General features: G+C 48.7%; 1 protein-coding gene across 1 annotated transcript in view; it reads left to right on the plus strand.

Annotated features, from left to right (window-relative positions):
- The first annotated feature begins 941 nt into the window (after positions 1-941).
- The window catches only part of FAIM2 (Fas apoptotic inhibitory molecule 2), a 35,043-nt gene continuing 19,604 nt past the window's right edge, over positions 942-16,380 (plus strand). Inside the window, exons 1-4 of the mRNA XM_032786822.2 lie at positions 942-1,733; positions 6,509-6,698; positions 13,896-13,999; positions 14,745-14,809. Of these exons, the coding sequence (XP_032642713.1) occupies positions 1,719-1,733; positions 6,509-6,698; positions 13,896-13,999; positions 14,745-14,809 (374 nt within the window). The 5' untranslated portion in view covers positions 942-1,718. The remainder of the gene's footprint in view (positions 1,734-6,508; positions 6,699-13,895; positions 14,000-14,744; positions 14,810-16,380) is intronic.

The following is a 16,380-nucleotide window of genomic DNA, read 5'->3' on the forward strand; positions in this document are numbered from 1 at the left end:
TTTATTACACTGAAAGTAACATATATGATGACCTGCCCTGTGGGCAGTTGGCCCGTGTATGAATTCAGTGCAAGCAGTTCATGGACCTCAGGGACAGAGTATGGGGTCTTGAGATCAGAGTGGCTGAACTGGAGGGGCTAAGGGAAGTAAAGAGGTACATAGATAGGACTTTCCTGGACACATTAGAGCTGTCCCACTCCCAGCAAGAAGAATGAAAGTTTGGGAGAAGGAGAACATCAAGCAAGAACAGAGGGAGGCAATCCCATAGTTGAGATCTACCTTCCAGATGATGTCATGGTATCCACTTGCACTACCTAATCCACCATGGGAGAGGGCTAGCTCAGTGGTTTGAGCATGGGCCTGCTAGACTCAGGGTTGTGAGTTCAATCTTTGAGGGGGACACTTAGGGGTGTGTGGCAAAAATTGGTCCTGCCTCGTGAAGGCAGGGGGCTGGACTCAATGACCTTTCAAGATCCCTTCCAGTTCTAGTAGATTGGTGTATCTCCAATTATTTCTTTCTTTTAATGGAGTAAAATCCCACCCTTAATTTTTCTGATTACACTTTACATTAAAGTTCCCATGACAAGGGTAAAAGTGTTGCAGAGTGGAAAGGGTTAAAGACTGCAGCTAGTCAAAATTCTGAATGGGGGCTCCGACCCTGGAGTGTTAAGTCCCTGTTGAATCCCTCCTTGCGTTACAGAGGTGAGGTTGAGTCAGGTCTGGGAGTGGGGGCTCCATCCCCTGAGCTGTGAGGTCTGTGATCCCCCCCCACCTGTGTCACAGAGCTGGGTCTGAGCAGGGGGTCTGTGTGGGGGTTGCACCCCATTGCGGTGAAGTTCTCGATCCCCTCCCTGCACCATAGACCCGGGTTTGAACTGGATACATGAATGGGGGCTGTGAGGTTCATGATCCCCTCCCTGCATCGCAAAGCCAGGGCCAGGGCGCATTTCACTCCTCCGTTTCACGCTACAGAGCTTGTCACGGGCCGTCCTTTGATCCCGCAGCAGCTCCAGGACAAGGCAGAGCCTTTCACTCCAAAGCCGTCCTCTCCTCCGTCCCTCTGCCAACAGGGCAAGTGGAGACGGCATATGCGACTGTCAGGGCCGCCAATTTCACTTGGATGTATTCCTGGAAGTTTCATCACATGACATAATTGTTCATTAAAGATTAATCTTTAATTCCTGGAGACGCCAGGACAATCCTGGAGGGCTGGACCCTAGCCACAGTGTTGCGGTGCCATGGGGAAATTACTCACACACCGCCCCGCCCCACCCCCAGGCTGCGATTGGCTCTGATGTGATGTAGCAGAGAGAGAGATGCTGCAAGAAGAGCATCATTTCTGCATCCCTCCACTTCCCCAGCCCCCCTCAGCTTCATCCTGGCACTTGCTGGGTGTCTTTTGTCCTGGCATGTGATTGCATCCTCCCTCCGCCCCCCTCGGTTTTGCCTGGTTTCCTTCCCCCTGCACTGCAGCGTGGAAATGGTACAGTCCTTTCTCCAGCAGACTGGTACCTCCTGGATGTTGCTGGAACATAAGAGCATCAGCACAGGCTGCAGAGGCTGGCTTGACTGCAGCGAGCAAACCTCTCACCAGGCGGGCACAGGAGAGGCCAGAGGCGTTCTCTCTGCTGCTGCTGCTGCTGCTCCTAGTGCTCTGCACAAGTGTTGGTGCACAACTGTCAGTGTCCCAAGCAGGAGAGCATCCCCCGTGAGGCACGATGACCCAAGGGAAGGTAGGTCGGGACTCAAACACCAGGCTCACTTTTCTGCCCCCAAACTTTGCAAAGGGGGAATGGGACTATTTAGGCCCAGGGATTAAAAATTGTAGTGTTGAGATGGAGCCAAGAGCTAGGTGTCCTTGCATGGCCCAGCTGCATCGTGCATGAATCGGGGGCCTATAACAGAAGGGATCTGGAGGGGAAATGGAGTGGAGGGTTATATCACCGGGAGGTTATAGGATGAGTGTTCTGATTCAGTCTGTATTTGTGCACAGCCCTACGGTATCCTGCCCATGCCGAGTTTAGCTCCATCCTTGCTCTTTGTTAAGGCGATGTTTTCTGTACCACCAGCAGGTTGGCCAAAAAGGAGCAGGTTTAACCCCTTCACCCCCTGAGATGTAATTAATTGAATTGGGGTGGGGGAGGGGGGTTGTGCTTTCCCACCCACCCACCCCTATCTTGAGAAGTCAGTTGCTATGGCAACACAGCATCCTCTGGTTCCTCCCCCACCACACACATATCTATATATATCTAATCCTGGATGCTTCTGGGCTGCAGGATTCTCTCTGGCTGAGTTTTACTTTTGAGCCCACACGGACATGATGCGCTGTCACTGTACACACCAGATCAGTGGCTGTCTAGATGTAGACAGTGCCCAGCTACCCCAGCATGGGCTAGTTACATAACCCCCGACCGATATGTATCCAGGGGTTACATAACCAGCTAGTGGTCTGTCCTGGGACAGTGAGATGTGTTTTCTTTCTGGGTAGCTATGGCAAGGATGCTCCTTGATTGGCAGGGGGAGAGTCAGAGACAATATTCTGTGTGCGGTTGGTACCACATGCTATCTCTGATGGGATGCGGTGGGAATCTGAATACAGGAGGGGGTAGATGCTGGGGTGGGTACCAGCTCCTTATACAAGAAATCATTGCATGAAAAGACCATTTTGCAAGGATTCTGTTCCTCTTCCTCACCTTGCGTGGGCTTTCCCCCCCATTTGAATGAGGTCATCTCATCCTGGCTCATATGGCGTCCATGCAATGTCTGCCATTGGTCGATGACAGACAGATGTCATCTGATTCGTTTATACTGGTTTTGCCTAGCTGACGATTGGTTCGTGTCGTGTTATGATGGATTTATTGTGGCTTTCTCTAGCCAGTGATCGGCGCTGGTTGAGTTCACCGGGCCCATCGTTGGTGCGATCTGAGTTGAGGTTGCCAGTGACTGGTGCACGTTGAGCTGACACAACCAGTGATTGGTTGTTATTGGTTTTATCTAGTTGTTGGCTGGTGCATATGCAGCGAGCTCAGCCTGTGATTGGTGTGTAGTGAGCTGGCGTGGTCTTTGAGTGGTGTTTGTGGATACATACAAAACTGCGGGGCTGGCACGTAATGGGCTGGTACCATCTGTAGCTGCTTTGCCCTGTGTCATGCTCATAATCTCTCGCTATACAGGTACATATCCTCTCTATATAGGTACATCTTTGCCTTTTTTATAATTTTGGGATTGTTTATGGGCCCAAGCCTTCTTCCCTTAAAATCAATGACAAACTATCGTTGATTTCATTGATACTATTAAGAACATAAGAACGGCCGTACTGGGTCAGACCAAAGGTCCATCCAGCCCAGTATCCTGTCTACCAACAGTGGCCAATGCCAGGTGCCCCAGAGGGAGTGAACCCAACAGGCAATGATCAAGTGATCTCTCTCCTGCCATCCATCTCCACCCTCTGACAAACAGAGGCTAAGGACACCCTTCCTTACCCATCCTGTAATACCATTACGCTTAACCACCTAGATTATCAAGTTCTCTTTTAAACCCTGTCTATAGTCCTACCTTCACACCTCCTCACAAGGGAGTTCACAAGTTGACGCCTCTGTTGAAGAGAACTCCTTATTGTTTTTAAACCTGCTGCCTATTAATTTCATTTGGTGGCCCCTAATTCTTGTATTATGTGAACAAGTAAATAACTTTTCCTGATTTACTTTCTCCACATCAGTCATGATTTTATATACCTCTATCATATCCCCCCCAGTCTCCTCTTTTCAAAGCTGAAAAGTCCTAGCCTCTTTAATCTCTCCTCATTAGGGACCTGTTCCAAACCCTTAATCATTTTAGTTGCCCTTCTCTGAATCTTTTCTAGTGCCAGTATATCTTTTTTGAGATGAAGAGACCACATCTGTATGCAGTATTCAAGATGTGGGCGTACCATGGATTTATACAAAGGCAATAAGATAGTCTCCATCTTATTTTCTATCCCCTTTTTAATGATTCCTAACATCCTGTTTGCTTTTCTGACTGCTGCTTATATAGCACTTTTCATTCACAGATTTCAGAATGCTTTGTAAAGTAGATGAGTAGCATTATCCCTTTTTACAGATGGGGAAATTGAAGCACAGAGAGGGGAAGTGAATTGCCCAAGGTCACCCAGCAGGTCAGAGCTAAAAACAGATCTGCAGTCTCCTGGGTTCCAGTCCAGTGCTCTATCTGCTAGGCTAGAATGCTTCCTATGTTGGGCCACATCTGTCAGGGGTGATGTAGGAATATTTAATCCTGACCAGCCCAGTGGGGCTGGATTGGAAGACCTCTTGAAATCCTTTCCAGCCTGAAATCCTATGATTTCTAAGACCTTGGTTTTGACCATGGAGGTATGATGCAAAGATGCCTGGAGTACACAAGACTTTCCTTAGCAAAATGATAATACTTGTGTATTTCTGTGCATAAAAGCCTGGATAATTGGTCCCTGCATCACCTGTGAATGAGTTTTACTAGTCTGAGTGGCCTAACTGGGGAAAGGCTTTGGCTCAGGGCTTTTCCATTAGTCATAGACACAGGTGTAAAAGAATTATTACTGAAACTTCCAGCTCTATTTTCACTCTGATTTATGCTCTAGCTCAGCCAGAAGTTATGGGCTTGATGCAGGAATGACTAGGTGCAATTCTCTGGCCTATGCAATGCAGGAGGTCAGAACAGATGAACAATGGTTCTCTCTGGCTTAAAAACTGTTATTTAAATGGTAGTTTCAAAGAAACTTGCTGATGAAAGTGGATCTGCTTCATGTCCAGCTGTCTGGGCTCCATTTGGGAACAGAAACACTCTGCTGATAGTAAAACAGTCCCATGGACATAGAGATTCTTTGATGTGTTGCTGATGGGTCTTTGCTGGATGTTTCATACACGGAAGTTTCTCGAGAAAGTTCCTGGTGTGCTGACTTAGAAACCAATGACAGTGGATAAAAAGCACCTAAGGGCTGATCTACAAATATATTTAGGTGCCTAACTCCCATTGAAAGTCAGTGGGAGCTAGGCACTTTTGAAAATCCCACAAGGCCTCTATCTGCATCTTTAGGTGTCTAAATGCTTTGCCATTCTGGCCCTAGGTGATTTCAATGGGATTTAGGTTCCTAAAGTACCGAGATATTTCTGAAAATTGTACTCCATGTAAAGGATGGAGACCGCAATTTTAAAAACTGACAAGTGGAGCTGCTTGGTTTTTTGTCATCTAAACCTTTTCCTTGGGGGTGCGGGAGGAGGGAGGAGAATTTTTTTGACCAAATGAAATTGTTCATGGGTAAAATGTTTGGTTTTTAGTAAATAAAAAAAAAAATGGGATGGTGAGAATGGTGAGTTTCTTTTTTCTTTGTTGAAGAACTGAACATTTTTTGTAGGAAATGTAGAAAAAAATCAATTAAAAAAAAAAGTCCCTCGGACATTAATTCACATTTGTCGTCAAGCGCTAGTGCCTAGTGATTTTGGATGCCCACTGTGAGACGTCCCAAGGCAGCGAGACTCCGACTTAGGTTAGCGAGCTGCAAGTGTCTCTTTGCAGCCCATGATATTAAAACACATACGATTTAATTATGAACCAATCGAAGCTATTAACCGATCAGGATGCTTTTACTATGTTATTAACCAATTGTAGTTGCTAAAATAATAAGACGTGGTCAGTCATTTAGCTGTGAGAAATATATATATACATAGTAAATGAAACAATGAATTCACATGACTGTGCTCTTTGGGCTAATGTTGATTGCTAATTTGGCTCCTGAGGTCAGAGTATCACTGCTCTAAGGGTTCCAATGGACAGAGGACTCTCCCTCAGCCATTTCCACCGGCTGTGCCTCCTCTCACACTCAGTTGCCTGTAATTTATTACCCTCTGTGTCCTCCCCAACTGATTTTCATCATCTATGGTTTTTTCCTCTCTTCCTTTCCGATCTTTCCATTTATATCTCTAGTTTTCCCTTTCTTCCTTCCATTTGTTCTCTTCCGCTCCCCTCTTCTCTCCATATCTGTCCCTAGCTGGACCTCTCTTTCCTCTGTTTTTTCCTCTCCCTGGTCGCCCCTCCACTCATATCTGTCCCTCGTTGGCCCTCTCTTCTCCTCCTCCATTTGTTCTCTCCCACTCCATATCTGTCCCTCATTGGCCCTCTCTTCTCCTCCATTGTGTCCTCTCCCACTCCATGTCTGTCCCTCGTTGGCTGTCTCTCCTCCTCCATTTTGACCTCCTTCCTTCTTCTTTTGGGATGGGGCCTGGCGTGAGGCTCTGTTCACCCTCCGCTTTCCAACCCTGAATATCTCCGAGTGTACTGGACTGAATTCACGCAAAGGCGAGATCCAAAGCCCATTGAAGTAGATGAGTGTATTTCCAATGATGTTGCTGAGTTTAGGATTAGGCCCAAACCCGAGTTGCCATCTGTGATGTGTCAGCTGATGGTTCCAGCTGAGAGGTTGTTGTTCCTCTTCGTTCTATCTTGGCTATTTTAATCCTAATTTCTCTTTGCCACACAGCTCTCTGTGAATAACAAGCCTCCTAACTCCGAGGGACAGCAGGGACAAGGAGAGAAAAAGGACAATGCGACCGCCCCATCGGCACCCCCGACATATGAGGAAGCAACTTCAGGGGAAGGGATGAAAACGAAGGTGTTCTCCCCTCCACCATCTGTGCCTCTCCACCCCAGCTGGGCTTATGTGGACCCCAGTGAGTACTTGCTTGCCCTGCATTGCTATTAAATTCACTCAGCCAGTTTATTGTCCCCATTTTACTGATGAATGAAGCTGAGGTATAGAGACTTGGCCAAGATCACAGAGCAAGTCAGTGGCAGAGCCAGAAATAGAATCCGGGAGGACTGACAGTAGACTCTCCTCCTTCTCAGAGCAGGAGATAGAATCTAAGAGTCTTCACTGCCAATCCTTTGCTCTAACCGCTAGACCCTACTCCAGGGGTGGCCAACCTTTTGGCTCCGGAGCCACATGTGGCTCTTCAGAAGTTAATGTGCGGCTCCTTGTATAGGCACCGACTCCGGTGCTGGAGCTACAGGCACCAACTTTCTGGGGGGTGTTCACTGCTCAACCCTTGGCTCTGCCCCCACACCACCCCTTCCCAGCCCCTCCCCTGAGCCAGCAGTGCCCTTGCTACTCCCTCCACCCCTCCCAGAGCCTCCTGCATGCCACAAAACAGCTGATCAGGAGGTGCGGGGAGGGACGGGGAGGTGCTGATCAGTGAGGCCACTGGTGGGTGGGAGGCACGGGGAGTGGGGTGTGGGGAGCTGATGGGAGGCTGTGGCTCTTTGGCAATGTACCTTGGTAAATTCTGGCTTCTTCTCAGGCTCAGGTTGGCCACTCCTGCCCTACTTCCTCTCAGAGGGGGATAAACTCAGAAGTCCTGACTGTACGGCCCCTGGTAGGGCTGATTTCTTAGTAAGAAAATAGCTAGTCATGTTATAGTGAATCTCAGGTCGTGTCTTTGGTGGATGCATCTGACTCCTGGCTTGGTTGGATTGAATTTCTAGAGGGGTGTGTGTGTGGGGGGGGGGGATTATTTCTGTTACATCCTGTAACTGCATCCTTAGGGCTCTGGTGACGCTAAAGATGCATCCATGGAGACCTCCTGCTGCAGGGAAGCATGGGACTAGTAAGTTGCTGAGCTGTTTATCTGGAGCTCCCTGAAGACACTTGCATCTTGACTGCCTCTGAATCTTTCTTCCTCGTCCCCTTCTGCCTCGGTGCACCTGCCCGTAACAGAGAGGCAATAAAAAACGCGTAATTGCAAGTTACAATGTTATATATGCACTGGGAGATTGCTTTGACCTATCGACTCCAGACCCATGCAGTTTATGAGCCTGGCAGAATTCCTGTGCTGCAGCTGTGTGCCCAGTGGTATGTGCCATCATATGGATTCCCCTCACCCACCTAGGATCTCCCTGGCAGCTCCCTTGATGGCCACCACATTCCTCTTTCTCTGATCTCTCTGACCCCTGCCTGGCTGCAAGCTGGGGGATCCTATATCCGGGCTGTATGTGTGTGACATTGCATTGTGTTGCATGGACAGGCACTGTGTAATGTACAAAGTACCCAGAGGCAAACATAAATGCATTGAGTGGGGCAAAAAGATGCAGCTTGGTTTATTTTAGCGTGGGAGGCCAAATAGTACCTGCCCTGCTCTTGAATAGGCAGGAGCACTGAGTTCACCTTATTAACAGAGTGGCCAGATCCCGAGGCTCGCACACAGGTTAAATTCTCATTGACTTTGAGCGTTTGCCTAGGAAAGCAGTGAGTTAATGGTCAAAGCAGGGGAAGAAGTGGCAGCATCTTGCAAGTAAGGAGTGAACAGCACAGGCTCCGGCTTGTAATTTTTCCTGGGGGTGCTCAACACCCCCTCAGCCCCAGGCCTTGCCCCCACTCCCCCCCTTCCCCGAAGCCCCCCCCCCTGCCCTGCCTCTTCCCACCCCTGCTCCATGTTGGCCCCACCCCCACTCCACCCCTTCCCCCAAAACTCCACCCCGTCTCTTCCCCACCTCTTCCTGCCCCCTCCTCCGAGCGCGCCCCATCCCTGCTCCTCTCCTTCCCTCCCAGCAGCTCCTGCACATGGTGAAACAGCTGATCGCGGTGGGTGGGAGGCACTCGGAGGGAGGGGTAGGAGTTGATCGGCAGGGCCACCGATGGATGGTAGCTGCTGGGGGGTGGGGTGGTTGAAGCTGGTTGCCAGTGCCTGCTGGAGCACCCACGGGGTCGGCGCCTATGGTGAGCCGGCTTAAAGGGAAAGACGGCCTAGTGCAGGGGTAGTCAATTATTTTTTGTCAAGGTCCAAATTTCTTGGTCAGGGTATAGTCAAGGTCCAGGCTCCAGAGAAAATAATCATAATAATAAAATAACGATATTGATAACAAGTAATTAAAAATATTCCTGGGTCTGTTAAAAGCGTCTGGTGGTCCAGATTTGGCCCGCAGTCCACCTACCCCTGGCCTAGCATTTAAGGTGTTAGCCAAGGATTTGGGTCAAATCTCTGCTCTGCAACAGCCTTCCTGGGTGACCTCGGGCAAGTCACTGAGCCTGTCCGTACCTGTTTCCCATCTGTAAATTGGAGGTAATAGATCACCTTCTGGAGTGGTGCAGGGAAGATAAATGCATTATAGATGGCAAGGGGGGAATTTGATAGCAGCCTTCAACTACCTGAAGGAGGGTTCTGAAGAGGATGGAGCTCAGCTGTTCTCAGTGGTGGCAGATGACAGAACAAGGAGTAATGGTCTCAGGTTGCAGTGGGGGAGGTCTAGGTTGGATATTAGGAAACACTATTTCACTAGGAGGGTGGTGAAGCACTGGAATGAGTTACCTAGGGAGGTGGTGGTGGAATCTCCATCCTTAGAGGTTTTTAAGGCCCAGCTTGACAAAGCCCTGGCGGGGATGATTTAGTTGGTGTTGGTCCTGCGTTGAGCAGGGGGTTGGACTAGATACCTCCAGAGGTCTCTTCCAACCCTGATATTCTATGATTCTATGAGACCTTCAGCGCGTAGGGTAAGAGGAGCTGTATGAGAAACCATTGGGAGGTGAGCTTGCATGCCTGGATATAGGGCAGGTGACAGTGATGCAAAGAAGGAAGAGAGGAGATGGTCTATGGGGAGATATGGAGCTGCAGTGCTTGGCACTCTTGTGTGATGGCTGTGGCCAACCCAGCAGAGACAGAACAGGGCTAACCAGATGAGTCTATACAGCTTGAGCTGGCAGCTGTAACAGACTCATGTCCTCTCTGGCATGGAGGGGTGGGGGGCGCTAGACATAAGCAGACTAAACAATTGCTTAGGGACCTGGGACCCCATCTGCTTTTTTCTGTCTTGTGTGTGGGGCCTCCCCCGTGAGAATATTCCTGCTTAGGGCCCCCAGTGGGCTAGCGTTGTCTCTGGAAGGGGGCGGGGGACACACATTGACAAGGGGCTTTAAACCTTTGGAACTCTAAAATAATAGACCATTCATAACATGTGCACAAAACAGGAGAATTACAAGGATAACCACCCTTCAGGCTGCAGAGCATGCAACAATGGCTGTTCTGCAGAGCTCTCAGTGAACCGTATGGTATTGCACAAGAGGCTCCGTGCAAGGTGGTATTTTTCACCTTCCCACAATGCTGTGGGCATTAAGCCCATCAGTGAGAGCTGGGATGCAGGACTAGATGGGTCAGTGGTGAACTGGGTTTGGTAAATCCAATCCCTGACCTTGCCATGTGTGACATTGAAGGTACATTGCTTAGCATAGACTGGTGCTGGTGCTGGATTATGGAGGGCTGTGTTGAATTTAACTGCACCCTGGATCTGAGGCTGAGAACAGAGACGTTACTGGACTTCCAGCAGCGAGGACTGCAGGCTGAGGCACTTGGGACACAGGGACTCAGGATCCTGCGTTCTGTTTCTGGCTATGCCAAATATTCCCCATGTGACCTTGAGCAAGATATTTAGGCACCTACATCCCTCTCTGTGCTTCAGTGTCTTCGTTTGTAACCTCCAGCTGTTGACACCTGCCTGCATCACAAGGGGACGGTGGAGCTAAATTTGGAATTGCTTATAAAGATCATGGAAAGCCTTGGGTGGGACTTGGTAATCTCTTGGTAAACACTTCCTTCTCAATGCCAGCGGCTCGCTGCATTTCCCTGGGAGGGGCTAGAGAGGAGCAGCGTGGTCTTAAATCTCTTGGTAAACACTTCCTTCTCAGCACCAGCCCCTTTCCGTGTCACAAGCGACAATATTATTGTCATCTGTCCACACTATGATTATTATCAACAGTGCCATCGGCTTCCAGTCAACTCACTTATTGAATTAACATCTCAATGGATTATGTGAGATATATCAACCTTTGGCATTCATGGTACCCCTCTATCATCATTGTCACTGTACATGCCTGCCTATATATCTATCTAACTATGGTATTTCACACTCTGTCTATCTGATCTGATGTACAGTATAGGATGGACGAATGTTTTGAGCACAGAGCTGGGAGCCAGAGACTACTGAATTCTAAACTTGACTCGTATGCCTGTTCTGTGCCTCAGTTTCCCCATCAGTTATCCCTGATCCTCTCTCACTAGATGGTATTGCCTAGTGGCTAGAACACTGGACTGAGACTCAGGATGACTAGGGTCTATTCCTGGCTCTGCCATTGGCCATCTGGGTGACCTCAAACAAGTCACTTCCCCTCCCTCAGTTTCCTCATCTGTAAAATGGGGATAATGATACTGACCTCCTTTGCAAAGTGCTTTGAGATCTAGTGATGATAAGGGCTAAGGACTATTATTCTGCAGCAGCATCACTGGTTGCCACGGCTACGGTTACATCACCTCCTGCCCCCTACTGTCAACTCAGTCATCCAGATAGTCCCGTGTACCTGACGTTTGCTGCAGGCCTGGCTTACGTGTGCTAAACCTCAGCGATGATCCACGGTGCAGGTTTTGGCTTCCCTGTTTGTGTTTCATTATAAGCAAAGAAGGCCTCTTAATAAAGAGCTCTCAGCTCAGGTGGTTTGGGAACAGATCTAGAAGGCAGTAAGGGGCCTCAGTTCTCTCTGATCTAGGATCAGTGCTGAGACACTCTGTGTCTATGAGCAAGTCAGGCAGCAGCCCTGTGTGTAACTCACATCAGGAACAGGACAGAGGACCTCCTTGAAAAAGCAGCCTGTGCGCCTGGGATAAAGTTATCTCAGGGGAAATAAGTTGTCGCAAGAAATGAGGCAGGCACCGGTTAATCTCAGCACCAGAGGATTGCAGAGCTAGCTTAGCAGAGGGCTGTGGGTGAGGGGACAGATGCATCCATGTGGGGATATTTAATATTCAGTGAAAGGTGATGCCTCTGGCCATGGCTGGAAAGTAAGGGTGTAATCTGAGCCCTCAAGCTGGCTATTAAAGATCCCATGACACACTTAGCAAGAATCCGGGTGTTCACCCTGTGTCTTGGTCACACTTCTAATTTGGATAATTTACTTCCGTAAATTCTCCCCAGAAACAGGATTCTGCTCTGACTCTTGTTTGCTGTTCAACAGCTGCTGTGCCTCGCTCCCTGAAACTTTTGAAACTTTCTTTTGATTTCATTTTGATTTTTGATTATTTTTTTATTTTTGATTTTCATTTTGATCGTTTCTTTTGATTTCATTTAAAAAAACAATTCAAAAGCATGAAAAATGTTTTGATTGGGTCGATACAAAACAGTTTGTTTGACCCCCCCCTCCTGTTTTTTCTTTTTCTTTTTTGACTTGTGAAAAACTTTCAAAAAAGGTTCGTTTTCTATCTGACCTGACACAATTCCTTGCCCTGCCCCCCAACTTTTCAAAAGTGCCAGTGAACTGAAAAATCCATTCTTTGCCCTGCTCTGCCATCTACTCCCAAGACACAGGAACCAGCCTGATGGTCAGGTTATGGAGCAATCTTCAAGTGGACCATTGATCTCCTCCTGGTATGACAGAACTTGCCTGGGCTCAGTGGTCATTGTAGCCGGTGTTCTGAGATTAACAGCTCTTCAGTTGAGTTTGTTTAAGGAGAACTGGGACATACTTTTTCTTTTCTTTTTTTTGAGTTATGGCTGTGTAAATCAACTGCCTTTTATTGATTTATTTTTTTTTACAGTAGGTTGTGACCTTTTATGTTGTCACATACGGCAACTCCCAAACCGCTCGTTTAACAGTCTTAAAACTTTCCATGCTTTCAGTGTTCAAAGGTGAGGAAAGGGAAGATTTCCAGAAAGGTGCTCCCTTTATAACAGTTACAGACTGCTGAGAACACAGAGCCTGGTTCTCAGCTGATTAAAGGCCATTTTTTGCCTCTCTGGCTGTGTAAAGTGGACTCACAGTGAGTTTAAACCGGCCCCTGAGAATTCACTTTTGTGGAGGATTTTGTCGACTTAGGGGGTGGGTAGGGAGCCTGGCCAGAGGACACTCTGCTGTGACAGTTGTCTCTTTTTCAGAGCCCATAGGGAGCCACCATGAGAAGTTAGGGTAGCCCAAAGGCTGCTCTAATATATACTGAGAGTGGGCCCTGCACAGTCTCGAATACAAAGTGCCTAATGCCCTCTCGCCATGCCCAAGTTCAGGTAAAGATAATTGGGTGGGCAGTGTTCGCCAGGGCCCCCATCCTCAGAGTCCCAGTGAACTGTCAGCCAGCAGCCAGTTTGTCCCACATTCTGTTGAAATGACTCTCTCCTTCTGCTGAACGACAGACGCCAGGCAGGCCAGTCATGTCCCACAGCTCCTGGTGCCAGCACACTGGCACCTGATTTCTCTGCCTCGGGGTGCGTTACAATGGAGAGGGAAGTCAAGCTCCGGAAGGCGACCGGTGGCTTTGCATTAAGTCCTGCCTGCCCACACCCTAGCATCTGCAGTTGTTGCAGGGGTTACGCGATTGTTCTGATCCTGTAATGCCAGGGCAAGGCCTGTGGTTGCAGCTCCCAGGAGATCTGTGCCTTGAGTTCTCCTCCACAAAGCGGCACTTATCATTGTTGGAGTGTGGACAGCAAAACGCTTGTGCCTCCCAGCTAGGAGCTCCTGATGAAGGGTCTTTTCTTCTCTTGACCTTTCCTTTGGTCTTGAATTGTGTCTCAGGCCAGGCATGGCACTGAGGCAGGATCTGAGCTCAGGCAGGATCAGGATGCAGCGGATAATTCAGAGTCAAAGCCACAGGCAGACGTTCCTGATGTGGTTGGCTGGGTAGGAAGATCAAGGGCTGAGGAAAACAGGATCTAAGCTGGGATGCCTAGTGGAAGTATCTCCCTGGGCTGGTGATGCAGAGTGTGTGGCAAATATCGAGGTTTGGGGGGTCATCTAGGCCTGCTATAAACTTGAATCCGCCCCTGGGGAAGCAGCAGGGCACAGCTGGGGTGACGGGCAAAGCTGGGAGGTGACATCTGATGTGCCTTTTTCTTTCCAGGTGCCAGCCCAAACTACGGCAGTGGAGGGTACCCCGGGGACACAGAGCTACTCACGACCTTCAACTGGGATGACAAAAACGTGCGCAGAGTGTTCGTCAGAAAGGTACCACCTGGGACAGCCTCCCAAGCTTACATAGGGATCCTGGCTGAAGCTAATGGGCCCCAGGAGGAGTGTTTGTGTGGGGGAGGAGAATGAAGTAAGACGCAGCTCCACGATCCCAGCCAGTGCAATGATGCACTAGCTCAGGGCAGGGCTTCGATGGCTCAGGCTGGTGAGACCCAGCGAGCGCCGCGCTGCAGGATCTTAATGCTCACGTCAGTCGGGGCACGTTCAGATCTACATCTGAGCTGCCTGGCTCAGGCCCACTGTGGACGATGAACCCAAAATGGCGCAGAAAGAGTTAATTAATGGTGTCGTATCGGATTTTGGTGATACCGCAAGGCCATCTCCATCCCGCGTTTGGAACACATGTTCTTAAGGAGGATTAGGGCAGCATAATGGTTCCTGGGCCAGATCTCCAGGTGGTGTAAATCAGCATAACTCTGTTGAAGTCAGTGGACCTGACCCCCGGACTGGCTCTAGTGAAGTCGACAGGGCCAGATTTCCAGCTGGTGTAAATTGGTGTTGCTCCACTGAAAGTAATGGGCCAGATTGCCAGTCCGAGTAAATAACACAGCTCGATTGATGTCAGTGGAGCCACTTACATCACTGAGGATCTCTCCGAGGGTTTCCATCAGTGGAGGATCCAGCCTCCTTCTACTGGAAGGGAAGCACGGGGGCAGAGTTTGCCCCCAGCCAGGCATGACTGTGATCCGCACTGACAAGATGCTGTGGTTTCTCGTTCCAGGTCTATGCCATTCTTATGCTCCAGCTCTCTGTCACAGTCAGCATTGTGGCTCTCTTCACCTTCTGGTAGGTCTCTGAGTTAGCAACAACCCTCAGCTCTGATGTCTTACTTGTGCACATAGGTATCTTTTCCTCGGGTATCGGTCACTCAGGTCCTTGAGTATCTTTCATTTGGTCATTATCAGTTACTCGGGTACCTGGATAACTTTCCCTTGAGTGCTGTCTGTCACTCAGGTACTTGGGTAGCTTTTCCTCGGATGTTATCCGTCACTCAGGTACCTGGAAATTTTTTTCCGTGGGTATTAACTGGCATTGATACCTGTGTATCATTCTATTGAGCATTATCTGTCACTCTGATACCTGGATATCTTTCCCATGGGCATTATCAAGTCAGCCCCAGATATGTGGGTATCTTTCCCTTGGGGAGTAGCTTATCTATACTCAAGTAAGCAGTGGCTCCGATAACTTAGTGTTTTGGGTGCACATAGACCAAATTACATTTAGGGTTAATAATAGATCACCATCACTTGAAGAAGTTCAGCGACTTATCTAAGAAGTTGGCAGCCCTTTCCCTCCAGCAGGCTTGGCTGCATAATTGATATCAGTGGGGTGTCTATAGCTGGCTCCTTTTGAAAAAAGTAGTTCATAGTTAATATGCATATTTGGGGAGAGCCCTGGATTCCGAGTTAGGTCTCCTGGGTTCTAATATTGACTTCAGAAGGGAGCGTGCAGCTGCCTGGGAATCAGTCTCCCTGGCTTCTAACTCTAGCTTTGCCACTGACTATGGGCTCTTGGGCAAATCTCCTCCCCTCTTTATGCCTCAGTTTCCTCATCAATAAAATGGAGATCATGACACCGGCCTGTTTGTGATGCTTCTGTAGCTGATTTGTATAGGAAAGTGCTTTGATGACAGGTTCTTATCATGAATATCACTGCAGATATCACAGAATCATAGAATATTAGGGTTGGAAGAGACCTCAGGAGGTATCTAGTCCAACCTCCTGCTCAAAGCAGGCCCATTGAACGAGGCAGCGTACACACACATAGTAAAAGACAGTCCTTGCTCCAAATAGCCGACAATCTAAATGGAGACTGCACTAAGAAAGGATTATTAGACCCTGTGTACAGATTAAGTGACTCACACAAGGTCCCATGGGAAAGCAATGAGGGAGGTGGGAACTGAACCTGTTCTTTATGCAGCTTAAGCTAGTGCTGCCTCCACAAGACTAGCCTTCCTATTGAACAGTTTTGTTTATTTCCAATCAGTTAAACCTCAGCAGGGAGGAAGAATGGCCGAGTGGTTGAAGCGCTGATGTGAGCGACCCAGGTTCAACTCCTGCCTCTGCTATGAACTTCCTGTGTAACCTTGGGCAAGTCACTTAGCCTCTTAAATGCCTCCATTTCCCACCTGAAAACTGGAGGTCTCACAGAAGACATGGGCATTGCTAGGATACCATCGCCCATTGAAACATAGAAATGATACCCCTACGACTACACCCGTCGTAGATTCCAAGGCCCGCAATGATCACTTAGTCTGTTTTCCTGTACAACACTGGCCATAGAAGTTCCCCAGAACAATTCTGAGAGCTATCCTGGGATACAGACATACCCAATAGGCAGCATAGATGCTTCTAAAC

Source organism: Chelonoidis abingdonii, chromosome 26 (assembly GCF_003597395.2).
Source record: "Chelonoidis abingdonii isolate Lonesome George chromosome 26, CheloAbing_2.0, whole genome shotgun sequence".
Classification (NCBI taxonomy): Eukaryota; Metazoa; Chordata; order Testudines; family Testudinidae; genus Chelonoidis; species Chelonoidis abingdonii.